At 35.6% G+C, this 14,613-nt stretch overlaps 1 protein-coding gene across 1 annotated transcript; it reads right to left on the reverse strand.

Moving 5' to 3' along the window:
- Positions 1-12,034: 12,034 nt before the first annotated feature.
- LOC113381302 lies at positions 12,035-12,790 on the reverse strand. Its single transcript, XM_026620253.1, has one exon. The coding sequence runs from the start codon at positions 12,788-12,790 to the stop codon at positions 12,035-12,037; it is 756 nt and encodes a 251-aa protein (XP_026476038.1).
- Positions 12,791-14,613: the final 1,823 nt, after the last annotated feature.

Consider the following 14,613-nt stretch of genomic DNA (forward strand, 5'->3'; position numbering starts at 1 on the left):
ATGCACCCCTGCTGTAAAACTTCAAAATATAGTTTCACTCCAATCAGCATGTCAACCACACCTGGAACGTTAAACATGGGGTCTGCTAGCGAAACATGGTCTGGCACCTTCCAGCCATCATACTCTATATAAGCAGACGGTAATAATTGTGTAATTCTGTCTACAGCCACACAATTGATAGTGCGCGCAAAGACTCCTACCCTTGACTTTATAGTCAGCTTGACAGACTTATCACAAAGCACACTCTGCCCCTGTAACATGCTTAACTTATGAAATGACGAGCTGACCGGACATTTTAACTTAGCAAGTAAAGAAGTTGTTATTAAATTAATTTGCGAGCCACTATCAAGCAAAGCCCGTACCTTATGTTGGGTTCCATCCGAGTCAATAACCACAAGAGAAACCGTTAACAACAAAGTCTGCATTCCTGTATTGGCCATACATATTGTGCTACTAGAAGTGCTGGGCTTATGCTCAGGTTCCTCATGAAACAGCGCATTGTGTGGTTCTTTGCATTTTGTACACGTTTATCTGAATTTGCATTTAGCTACATTATGTCGAGAAGCCAAACAACGCGAACAGATAGACAGTTTATTAATAAAGGCTTTGCGTGACTTAATATCAAGTGCCTTAAAGGAAGAGCACTGATAGAGCATATGGTCATCTTCCTTGCAATGAGAGCATAGTTGTGCAGGTTTCTTGACAATTGTGTGAACTGACTTCGTGGTGGTTGGTTTGCTGTCTGAACTACACGAATGCTCAAGAGCAGTTATCCTAAGTTCAAGAAATGTAAAGAACTCAACCAATGTAGGTAACTGCCCTGACGCTCGAGACAGATTCCAAGCTACCTTCGTACTACTGTCAAGCTTTCTGCTCAACATATGCAGCAAGACAATGTTCCAATGCCCTGCGGGTTCAAAGAAAGCTTTTAAAGATTGCACCTGTTGCCTTGCACCATTTAAAAGGGCTCTCAAATTTTCAAAGGAGCCTTTGTGAATACTTCGAATATTTTCAATGCTCTGCAAATGAGTATTGACGATCAAGAATTTATTACTGAAAGTTTTCACAACTAAATTATAAGCTATTTCATAGTTTTCGTTCGTGATACTTATTGTAGAAATTAGTTCAAATGCCGACGATGTGAGAGCACCTTTCAAATAGTGCAACTTCTGTACAGGCGAAAGGTTTGAATTGTCGTAGATCTGCGAATTAAAAATGTCAATAAATGCTGTCCATTCACTATATTCCCCATTGAATTTAGGTAACACAATGTCTGGCAATTTCACATCTATCGAAGTGTTAGATGATTTTATAGCCGGTTTTGGATGGCGGTCAATAATAGTTTCAATATCCGCCATCATATCGAAATATAAATCAGAGTACCTTAAATATTCTGTAGTGTACACACCTGGGGAAATGCTATCAAGCTGTACATATGTCTCATCCCAACTATGGCATCGTTCCACAAGTTTCTGCTTTCGAACTGAAAGTGCCTTAATATTATCACCCTCACGGAATTCTGCTATGAATTTGTGACTTGCATCAAATGACGCTTTAATCATTTTGTAAGTACCTTCTAGTGATTCCACATCCGCCATTATGCACAATTATTATTTAACTACAAAAATATTGCAAATATTATAATCACAAACCGTGACAAAATACCTTAGTTTACTATAAATAATGTATGCCTTATGGTAAGATTAAACAGAAACTAAAATGACTTAATATGATCTAACTAGGTGACTGATGAGTGATCTGCGACTCCCTTGTTAGTACAACCAGTCAGCAATACAGCAACAGTCTTTCACTTTTATATATTATAAGTGATCAATAAGTTTAATTAATGACTCACGCCCTCGTGTATGTATTACACGAGTCAATAATAATCTTGATCCAGTCTCCACGTGTGATTTTAGCCTCGATATCCTCCCCAAATAGTGTGGAGATTTGCCAATTTTTACGAACTCGTCGATCTGAACAGCGTGGTCCAATACAAGAATTTCACTTGGACAGCGATGTGAAGCCTAACCTCAAAGTCCGGAACCCCCAGATCTTCTAAATGTCACGATTTCGACGCCCGAACTGCTTGGCCGTGTCGATAAAATTATTATGCTCTCCATGTTGTTTACGAACAGCTTAGATCACTTCTAATGCCGCATGCGTAACCAAACAATACACGCCGGTAAAATACTAGATATGTAAAAACTTTTCTCACCACAGTGTATAAAAATCTCAAAAATAATACTTGCACTGGTGAATATCCGTGAGAAAGACCAAATTATGGTAAATTAAAACACTGGATGGCTTGTTAGTATTATATATTCAATAGATAGGTATATAATGTAAGAGAGTGTATCTTATTAGTTCTATGTACAAGTTGCGACAGGTTATGTCAAACGCGAACATTGCGATTGACATACACGTTACCAACATATAGGACGCTGACGCTTCGTGCTAACAGTAATAATGTTGTCCAAGAATCATTTGCTACGAACATAAATTGTAGGATAAAAAATTTTAAATAACACACCTTTCAGGGACGGTTTTCCTTCTTTAGTTTCGACTTTCTTGCTACAAGATGGCTCAAACATTCTTTGTGTCTCTACTATTGTAGGGTCCAAGGAAGCTACAATGAAATTTTATATTAGAACAATACAAATCGATTAAAGCTTATGTAATGATAAGTCAATTGCTTTGGCTGCCCATGTCGTTCATGCATGCAATACCCGAAACCTTCAAAAATGTTTGTGCCATATCCTCACTCTTGCGTATTGAAACACCTAGTTCTACATAAGGATATTTTTAAGTAAACTCATTATAATTCATTTCAAGAGTATATGTAAAATATATTACGGTATGTGTTTCTATCTAAAAGGCAGTTTTGTTCCGCATATGGATCTCCACTCAAACCTAAATAAGAAAACATTAGTGTAAAAATGTTGTTGCGAAAATTATATTATATTTAATCGCCTACCTGACATGTTTAATGTAGGCATAGGTTTTAGTGTAGTGCCTGTTATATTTCTTTTGCATATACTTGCAAAATGTGCGTCACACACGAACCGAGACCTATTGCAACGCAAAGATGTTAATTTCTCTAGATCAGGATTATTTTGTTCTTTCCAGCCAAATAGCAAACATCTACAACATCCAAAACAATATTTATTTGTAATTAATGTTTGGTTATTTTATTCCTAATACGTACTTTGTCATTTCTCGCTGGAAATACATGCAATTTTGCATTTTTTTCAGTATTAGTGCATCCTGGAACATAACACTTTGACATATTGCTTGCAAATTAATCACCTAATCACTGATAAACTTAAATGAATACAACGACTTAACCTTATCTACGACAACGACACTCATGAAAATGACAAACGTTCTCGAAATTGTTTGATTGCGTTGAAATTTTTACCCGATGAGTGTCAAATCGCTGCAAGAGCGCACCTAGGGAGAGCAGATCTAACTAAAACCTAGCTACAAACTTTTGTTCGGAGATTACAGGCCATGGCTCCAACTGCCTCGCCGCTAGCATCGGTTGTCAAGATGAATGGTTTTTCGAAATAAGGATACTGTTCCTAGTATGGGTGCACTAGAAATTGCACTCTAGGGAGTATTGAATGATATTTCTTCTCGAGGACCCCATTTCCATGCCTCATTTTTCCTTAATTATACATTCAATGGATTTGCAATTTTTGCAAAATCTTTTATAAACTTCTTATAATAACCGACTAAATCTTGTTTCTCTGGGGTTTCTAGGAGCAGGAAAGTTTTGGACAGCCGTTACCTTTTCAGGATGGGGCGGTGTCGCCTTTTTCTGATATAACATGCCCAAGATACGTTAACTCACGCCTCAGAAACTCACATTTTATTGGCTGTTACCATAAATGTTAATATCATCCATGTATACTAATCTTTTGAGTCCTTCAACACCGGCCAAAACCAGGTTAGTCAACCTCTGTAACCCGCTAGGAGCATTTTTAAGACCAAATGGCATACGCTTGTATTGAAACTTTTTCCCTATAGCTGTGAAAGCTATCTTCGTCCAATCCTTCTCGTCTAATTCTACCTAATGGAATCCGCTAGCTAAATCTAGAGTGGAAAAAAAACTAGAATTTCCTAGTTGATCCAAGATTTTGGCCATATTTGGCAGAGGATAAGTGTGGCTGACTGTAATTTCATTCAGTTTCAACGACCAGAAGCGGAAAATTTCATGGGCCGTCGGAAGCTTCAATTATATCGTTTTTGAGCAAATCATCCACTTGCCTTTTAATTTCAATCTGCTGAGCCTGAAGAAGCCTATATTGATTTATCTAAATAGGTTTTGCATCATTAGTCGTAACAGCATGCTTTATTGAATTAGTACAAGTTAGTTTATCACCCTGCAGATAAAATAAATCGTAGAAGTCTTCACAAATTTTTAATATTGATTCCTTTTCCTCATAGTTCATGTGATCGGTTCTAATACAATTTACCCTTTTTATTCGTTCATAAACGTAATTCACATTATTACTTTTATTTAGTTTTAATATTTGATAATCGTCAAGCGGATACAGAGTCGGTAAAAATAATTAATAAGTAATTGGTACTTCTTTATCTTTAGTGTTTATTATTTGAATAAACAGTCTTTTATTAGAAAGTTTTAAAATACAATTGGCAACATAAACTCCCTCTAGTTTACGTACTCTATCGATCGTAAAGGAAACTGTCGTTTCTGTCCTGGGAGGAATTACATGAGTCTTTGTTAAGTCATCTATCAATTTTATATTCTAAATTTCAGTCGTGGTTCAGAAATGTCAATCGTGGGTTCACTAGCCCTACGATGACTATTATTGGGTTTTACTACCCTATTTTGATTCTTTACAGTTTTAACAAAAGCAGGAGTCACAAAAGCGTTAGGATACTCTAGTATTTCAGTACTGCTAACTGTGCTCCCTTATGCTAGCTGTCTTTGATAATTTATTTTTCTCACTAATTTTTTTCGAATAATTTACCGATTTAAATTTTTTCAATTTTCTGCGCTCAGATTTTTGTTTGTTTACAATGCGCTTATCCATGCGAGATTTCGGCGCGGTTTCAGTAGAGTCATCAAAACGTTGCGTTGTATTAATATTTATTGTATCGCCCAGTGGAACTGTAATTAGTTTGTTATTGTTCGCCATCGTGAACATATTAGTGCAAAAATCAAGTTGGGCTTTGTGTTTTAAAAGAAAGTTCAATCCTATTATACCGTCTGCATCAATGTCAATACTGTCAGATATTACGATAAACTTGTGCTCGAACTCAGCATCGCCAAGTTTAAATTATAGCAATACCGAGCCTTGGGTATACACGTGTTCACAAGTAATACCTTTCAACCTCGACACTTTGTCAGAAGCTGTACTACTAGAGATACATTTGTTATATTTAATAATTGACATTGATTGCATTTTTTATTATTTACCCTTAAGCCAACTAGGTTTCTATTTATAAATTTTCTTAATGCCACAGTATTTACTTTATAATTATTTATACAGGTGTGTCCTTGATTTTTGACACACCTGGCGCCTACGCGTTTTTGGATTATTATCGGTAGACGCGCGATTTGTCGACGATGATCTCGAACTGGGTTGCGCTGGATTGCTGCGTCAAACATAGCTTCGTCTGTCAGTTTGGGGTTCCTCAACCTGGTCATCTGCGTTGAACATGGTTCTTCGCCGACAGTTTGACATTGAATGACCCTTTATTTGATAGATTGTACAAAACGGTGTCGAGTATTTTTTTCTGAATTTGTTGCCTTGAAATTCTTTGCGATCCAATTTAGTCCTCAATAAATTTTGTTCCTCTTGCATAGCCATTAGTATCGCCTCCTGTAAATCGCTATGCCTAGCAGCCCTAACTAAAGTTCCCAGTTCAGGCCTAAGGCTATCTACAAAAACTATTAGAGTTAGTTCATTATGAGCAAGCTCCGTGAGCTCCGCACTACTGTCGTCATTCAAACTTTCTTGATTATACATCCGTTCTAGAATTAATTCTAATCTCTGTGCATATTTTCTCACACTTTCCCCAGTATTTTGTTTTATTTTAGTTAGTTCTAACTGCATCTCAGCCACGGACCGTCTCTCCCCAAATTTTTTTAAAAGTATTTTTTTGAGATCTGCCCAATTCATAGAAGTAATGCGTCTTACATATTGGAAAACAGCAATTTTTTGCATTTCTACGTATGTTGCCGCGTTTAAGCCCTGTCTACAGGTTTGAATATAAAAAGTAAATTTATTTAGTTCTGATGGTTTACCATTAAATTTAGGAATTAATTGTATAGCTAAGCTTAATGCCTCATAATTAACGTTTAGATCCGTTCTGTTAAAGTAAAATTATTGATTCTTCAAATGCTGTACGTCTGGTGAACTGGTTGCCATCGCCTAGTCTAGTCTAGTCGCCACCTATTGTCCTTCAGTTCTTCGTGAAGTATGGCTGGTTGCTGAATTAGCCGCTGATTGTCTCTGCTTCGACCTCAGTCTCCGGGGCCTCAGAAACACGTGGTTTTCTCGATCACAGCAACGCCGCTTACTTTTACTTCTCGGCAAGGTAATCCCACTAGGTGCCACCATGAATTGAATTTGATAATGTAAGAACGACTGTTTACCTTGGACACCTTGGGTTCTTATATTTCGTATAGACAACACACTTTCTTGTTTATTACTATTCTTTTATTAAGGTAAATTTACAAATTGTTTCGGTATTTATCATATCGAACTGCAGTCGACGACTGTACTCAATAATCTCGTCGTTGCCCATTGCGCAGGTTTTATACTCGGTCCTCAACGGTACCCGTCAGGGTTACACAACCTGCTGCAATTTGCCAGGGGTATGAAACCCTTACATCATTTTTAAGTTTTTATAAAATAAGGTTCATTACATATCAAATCATTTGCTACGGGCATAAATTGTAGTATAAAAAATTTTAATTAACACACCTTTCAGGGACGGTTTTCCAATTTTTTTAGTTTTGACGTTCTTGCTACAAGGCGGCTCAAACATTCCTTGTGTCTCTACTACTGTAGACTCAAAGGAAGCTACAATGAAATTTTATATTAGAATAATAGAAATAGATGATAACTTATGTAATGATAAGTGAGTTACTTTGGCTGCCCATTTCATTCACGCATGCAATATCCAAAACCTTCAAAAATGTTTTTGACATTTTCTAGTTTGACATAGTTCAAAATAATAAGGATAATTTTAAGTAAACTCATTATAATTCATTTTAAGGTTATATTTAAAATATATTGAATGAGTTTCTATCCAGAAGGCAGTTACTATCTAAATAAGGATCACCACTGAAACCCAATGATAAAGAAACATTGAGTAAAAATGTTGTTACGAAGATTATACTATATTGAAGCAAAAACCTTGCGTGTTTAGTGTAGGCAATGCGTTTATTCTCAGTGCCTGCTGTATCCATTTTGCATATAATTGCAAAGTGTGCGTCATACACGTACCTAGATTTATGACAATGAAACGGTGTTAATTTCTCCAAAGAAGGCCCTTTATTTGACAGATTGTACAAAACGGTGTCGAGTATTTTTTTCTGAATTTGCTGCCTTGAAATTCTTTGCTATCCAATTTTGTTCCTCTTGCATAGCCTTTAGTATCGCCTCCTGTAAATCGCTATGCCTAGCAGCCCTAGTTGTTACGAAGATTATACTATATTGAAGCAAAAACCTTGCATGTTTAGTGTAGGCAATGCGTTTATTCTCAGTTTTGTGCCTGCTGTATCCATTTTGTATATAAAGTGCAAAGTGTGCGTCATACACGTACCTAGATTTATTACAATAAAACGGTGTTAATGTCTCCAAAGAAAGATTTTTGGTTCTTTCCAACCAAATTAAGATCATCTTTAACATTCAAAACCATATTTATTTGCTACCAAAGTTTGGTTATTATATTAATTTTTACGTACCGTTAGTAATAACTTCTCGCTCTCGACATGCATTTTAACATTACTTTTTGTATTTCTGCACCGTGGTGCACTACTAAACTTCGACATGATACTTGCTTAGTTCTAGTTTCACTGAAAAACACTAATCTCTTGTAACGCAACTGAATTCAACGAACCAACCAAACGAACTCAACTTCGATTACGTTCTCGAAATTCTTGTATTGCCCTTGCACAGCGTCTTACCCAATGCGTGCAAAATTGTTTCAAAGAGCTAGATTACTTTTTCAATTACTTAATATATCAATAGTATGTAAAGAACAATACCTAATTTTGCGCGTTATGATCGTCATAGATACAGCCTTGCGCGCTAGCTCCTATGATATTAGGATAGCAAAACAAGTGATAACCTAAAATACGTCACGGCATAATTAATGTACAATTTATGTTAAAAGTTTATGTGAACAATAATACAACCGTTCATGCAGAAGGATAAAAACAGACTGACTGATTATATATTCTTTAACTAATCACATGCATTACAAATATTATTAACAATATATAACATAACAAGTGTAGATTGACACAAAACAAAAGAGAAACAAATATACATAAACATAGAGTAGACACACCAGGGCCTTTTCACTTAGAACAAAATCCTCGTTCAGAAGGAATACTTAGGGGTCCATTTGTAGTCGCAGATTTGGCGCTAGTGAGCCGATGAAAAAGTATTTTCAAATATTTTATGTTCGTTACTAAGAAACGTCAGTGTTACTTTTGTGTAAGTTTACAAAATGGCGATTCTTGTTCGTTTGTGTTTGTATATTTGTTAATAAAGATTTCATCAGGAATTGCTCTCAAACGCATAGCCCTTTGACAGTATGAATAAAACAGCTTCAAACTCATATGGAGGCCATAATTACTACATTACTACGTTGTGCATTGACATATTAGTCTAATCATAATACACTTTAAGGAAAGAGGTCAGTTCTAGGAAATTGTGTAAGAAATCAAGTATACGCTTCTACAAGAAAGACATAATACATAAATAGAAAGCTGTACCAGCTGTTTAAAATCGGATTACCACTTCACACGGAGTTGAATATACTTGGGAGAAAATTGCTTAAGAATGTCAAATTTTGCACGGGATGATTATTAGTTAATGAGAGTTGAGAATGACAGACGATGTAATGAACTAACACTATATGCATTATTCACTAAATTTCAATAAATATTTATATTAATAAGTAGAAAAAAGTGTAGAAGTTATTCCAGTAGATTAGATGTGATATCTATTATATATAAACCGGTGTATTGCAGTGTATTTGTTCATTTATATTTCGATTTGATTGTATATTTATTATAATATAATATTATCTAGTATATTTTTGTTATCATTGTATTATTACAAAGCATAATATGATTGTAATACCAAATTTAGTTTCAAATACCCGTGCACTAAAAATCATTAATTTTCATTTCAAATTTTGCGCCATTAATTTGAATGCCAAAAGCAGCGCCATCATGTCGAGCGGAGGACCCTTTAAGTATTCCTTCTGAACGTAAAAATCGGGCGAGAGAAGCGTCTATATGAACACGGGGCATTCTAATATTGTCTAGCAGACACACAGTGTTTATTAGTATCAAACTTCAACAATTAATAAAATTACGTACAAGTAAAATAATCTCTAAAATAGTAGATATTGTTATAAATGTGTTTAGGAACTGACATTGTGATTAATAATATTAAATGTCGTTTCTTTTCTGAAAGGTATGTAAGGTTTTGTATTTAAAACTTTGCTAATGTAAAACTAACAATAAAATATATCTTTTCTGACAGAGAAACTCAATTGTTGATTTGATTGACTTTGTCATCCTAAGCACAAATATAATCTTATAAAACGACATTTACTGTTATTAATCACAATATCAGTTTGGAAAAATTGTATACAAAAATTTACATTCAAATTACAAATTAATTCTAAATCATAACTAAAACAAAATCATAATTATATATCACATTTTTAGTGTTATAGCGCTTTTTTAAAATATTTTTTGTAACAAAATACCAAAAGTATTCTGTATATCTGTATTTTGTAATTTGTTCCTGTCTTCGCTCCTTTAAATTTCTTTCTATCATCAATATCTTCTCGTTGACTTGAAGGATGTTTTGTAAAATAGCTGAAACTAACCAAAGAATAGCATTTTCGTTTTCTTTCAGTTGTATCATTTCGTCCAATTTATTAATTTGTCATCTTCGATGAGTCCAACTTTTAATTTAGTTTGTTTTTCACCCAATTTCATACACATTTTCTCCGACCACATTCAGTTAAGTGATGTATGATACAGTGGCGGATTCAGCTTTGGCGCCAGGGGTGGGGGGGGGGTCCTTGCTTATTAAAAAAAAGGTCACTTGAGCAAAAAGTTGTAATTATTTCAAATAAAATTTAGATATTTTATCAATGTAAATAAGTACACTACACCTGAAAATCGCTATATAACATATACAATAAAAATAAATATATAAAAAATAAAATATATAATAACTGATTACTCTTAACATTCAAATATGTAATCATTACAAAAAAAAACAATTTTACTATATATAATAATTACAAAACATACTGAATCATTTAAAAGATAAGCAAAATTCACATTTTCAAATTAAAAAATCATTTTTTCTTTCGCGTCTTTTCCGAAAACGCGTTATTACATCATCAATCGCTATATTTTTATGTACATGGAGAAGTGTCAGTTGGGTCAAACGATCTTCCGCCATTGCTGTAGCCACATTGACAGGTAGCGTAGACATAATTTGTAAAAAATTTCTTATGTTGGTGGAATAAAGAAATGCTGGATGTATTATTTTTAATATATATTTATTGCGATCTTTGTGCTTCGACGGTTTGATGAAGAAGAGAGTCAACAACAATTAAACAATTTGCACATCGTTGCATATACATGTTGAAGGTGGCGCACACATGCTACCAACCCATCAGCCATAACGCTTGTTGTTGACAGTTCACAACGAACGCGCGAAACTTAAATTATAAATTTGAATGATAATTTTGCCCATGCTCCCGAGCGATGCGAAAGCATCACAAACTATAACAAAAGTACAACAATGATAAATATTTACAACTGATTCTTTCTTGAGATCTTATATCTAAACTAATTAAAACATAATCATCTTAATGCTAACAAAACAAAAACTTGCAATATGAATAGTGGACTGTATAACGATATAAAAAATGCATGATGATTAGCTGATCTTAATACAAATAATTGTCTCAGTCTATTATATAAACATATTCCTAACTTAATATTATTTCAAGATAAAACATTTATATAAAAAATTGATAACATATTTTAATTATTTATTATACTTTAACAATAATTTGATAACTTTAATAATAAATGTTGATAAGAAATACTAAAATATAACAGATTATAAAATGTATAGGCTAATGACAAGGTAGAGGAACGATTTCAGTAATTGAGCGGGTATAAACACCACTACTAGTCCTAACTTGAACTACTCTAACTTTGCCGTCAAGTCCAGTACTTGTACATATTATACGGCCAATAGGTCAATGTAATGGAGGTGTATTGTCCTCTTTCAATAAAACTATTGTATTTAATTCAATATTTGGTCGTTATTTTGACCATTTTTGTCTTTTTTGTAGGTCTGACAAAAATACAGAACTTATCTTTCATCTCTGCTATTTGCTTAAACAATTTAGTTGCCTTGACATTTGCAATATCGTTATATGGTTCTGGAAAAGATGTTAAGGCGTTGCCAATTAAAAAATGACCGGGGCCAATATAAGATATATCAGAGCTATCATCTGTGAGGGTAAGAAGTGGTCTCGAATTAAGTACAGCTTCGATCTGTAGCAATACTGTCATGTACTCTTCAAACGTCAGGCAGTGCGACCCGATAACCCTACGAATGTGATGCTTCATCACTTTTATAGATCCCTTCCATAAACCTCCAAAATGGGGTGCATGAGAGGGTATGAATTTCCACGTTATCCCCAACCGAGCAGACGACGAAATGATCTCTTGTTTGTAAATCTCAGATTGAAACAATGTGGCTAATTGCCGTAACTAATTTTTGGCACCAACAAAGTTTCTCCCATTGTCACTATGGATCACGGAGTAACAACCACGTCGTGCAATAAAGCGCCGCAAAGCTGACATGAAGGCTTCTGTAGAAAGACTCGTTGCTAACTCAAAATGAATTGCCTCAGTAGCCATACAGGCGAACAAACAAATATATGCCTTAATGCGCGGAGCCTTTCTTAATCTACTGGACCTTAATTCATTCAATTGGACCTGCAAAACAACACCTACCACCTGAAAAGGTCGATAGGCAGTGACCCTATCCTTAGGCAAGCTTTCCATCAATTGTTCAGTACAGGCTGCTCTGAATCTAGCGCATTTCACACACCCATGAATGATTCGTTTTATTGTGTTTCGTCCGTCAATAGGCCAATACCTCAGTCTTATGTTCGCCAATGTTGTTTGTGTGCCAGCATGAAATAACCTCTCATGTTCCGTGCGAGTCAGAAGGTCAGTCACTAAATGGTTTTTGGGCAATATAATGGGATGTTTCTGGTCATAACTTATGTCTGCGTTTTCCAATCTTCCACCTACTCTAAGCAAGCCTTCGGCATCCACAAAAGGATTTAATGATTTCAGCTTGCTGAAGTTGGTGTCAAGTTGGTTACCAGAACTTAACTGTTCAGTCAAATTGCCAAAAACCTCTCTTGGAGCTAAATAAATAATGCGCCTAGAGGCCCTCTTCAACTCGCCAACTGACAATGATCCTAAACGCCTGGAGCCCCTATCTAAACGACGCATTTCTGGCCACCGAATCCAATAAGCAACCACCCTTACTGCTTTATTGAAGGTAGAACATTTTTCTAAAACTAACTTCAAATGCTCATTATAAACAGTAACAGTCGTTGCTGTTAATACTCGGCACTCTGGAATCGCTTCTGTGCAGTCTCAACAAACCTCTGAAGGATTCTGCAACAACCTAGCTGGCCCATGCCACCAGAGATTATAAACAATTAATTCTAATGGTGTTTTTACACCTTTGGATACTATATCGGCCGCATTATCTTTGCTGCAGTCATGTCTCCACACTGTGCCTGGCGTGTCCAAAATCCAAAATTTCCGCAACCCTGTTGCTCACAAACATTTTCAATAGGGAAGGATCCGTCTTCAACCAGGCAAGAACAATAGTTGAGTCACACCACAAGAAGGTCTCAGAGATTTTAATGCCCGATATTGTTGTTATCTGCTTATAAAGCTTTGCTAATAACAAAGCCTCAGATAACTCCAACCTTGGCAGTGTGACATTTTTCAATGGTGCTACTTTTGATTTAGAGCACAGTAAATACGATGATACCGTTCTATCTGCATATGTTGCTCGAAGATATATACATGCCCCATATGCAAGCAACGAAGCGTCTGAAAACCCAAGGCTTGTATATTCACAAGAACCGAATGGTACACACAACGCGGAATAGTCAGTTTATCAAGATCCGAAAAATGATTTTTAAATAAATTCCACCTAACTTGCAGTTCTCGCGACAATGCTTCATCCCATTCCAGATTATGCCTCCACAACTCCTGCATAATTAACTTAGCTGTAACGGTAACCGGAGATATGAGCCCAATTGGATCATAGATCTGTACTATAGTTTATAGCACAGACCGCTTGGTGTCAACAACCTGCTGGGCCTCCGCAACCGAAACCTTAATTTGTTAGATCTTAAAACAATCCTGTGAAGGATTTCATGCGAGGACAAGGGTTTTGACTGTATCTCCTTCTGAAAACAAGGCTACAGTTGAGCTTCTATTCTTTTCAGGAATTGCTTGCAACACCTCTCTACAATTGCTCGACCACTTGTGCAACGAGAAATCACCTTCACCTAATAACCTGACAATCTCCCCTTGTATCCTAACAAGTGGGTCGGCCGTGGTCCCGTGGTAAGAACGTGGGCTAGCAAATCCTAGTCCCGGGTTCGAATCCAACCTCGGTCGGTTCGGTATCAAAGCAGCTTGATACCAAATTTTCACTTGAAATCATAGATTTCAAATATGATTTCAAGTGAAAATGGCCTTTCGAGGGCATAGCGGTAGTGGCAACATGCCACTTGGAAGTAAAGAGGTACTAAGATTGTATCGCTTTGAAATACAAAGGAAGTCGAGTTGTATCCCTATACAACAGGAAAATGTAAGAGCTCTGACATCGTGCAACCATGATTTGAGTGTATTTTCAACTCAACCCACGGACCTGCCCTTGGAAGAAATATTCGTAAAGAAAAATGTAATAAACATTAAAAATATGTAAAGAAAAAGTAAAATATATGTAGTATGTAAGATAAAAAAAAGGAAAAAATAATTAGTAATAAAAAATTTATAAAAAAAAAAACAAGTCGTCCGAAGTGTTCGCTCCTGTGATAATGTAATTTTGGTCCAGTGTGTAAGATGTTATCCAGCGAGATACCTGTAGATGACTTTGCTGAAGCATCAAACACAACTTGTATTTTACTGAAATTTCCATCTTTCACCACAGGATGGTGAGGCAGAAAATAATAATCACTCGCGATAGCTTCCTCCGGAGTTAACACAATTTGCCCAGCATGACCTAAATCAATATACTCTGTTACAAA

The sequence above is a fragment of the Ctenocephalides felis genome, unplaced genomic scaffold (assembly GCF_003426905.1).
Source record: "Ctenocephalides felis isolate EL2017-DRISC unplaced genomic scaffold, ASM342690v1 CF-g0.4_SCAFFOLD_02791, whole genome shotgun sequence".
Classification (NCBI taxonomy): domain Eukaryota; kingdom Metazoa; phylum Arthropoda; class Insecta; order Siphonaptera; family Pulicidae; genus Ctenocephalides; species Ctenocephalides felis.

Excerpts from the sequence above, each read along its gene's own strand:
- LOC113381302 (XM_026620253.1), bottom strand. The coding sequence starts at position 12,790 with ATGCGTCGTTTAGATAGGGGCTCCAGGCGTTTAGGATCATTGTCAGTT.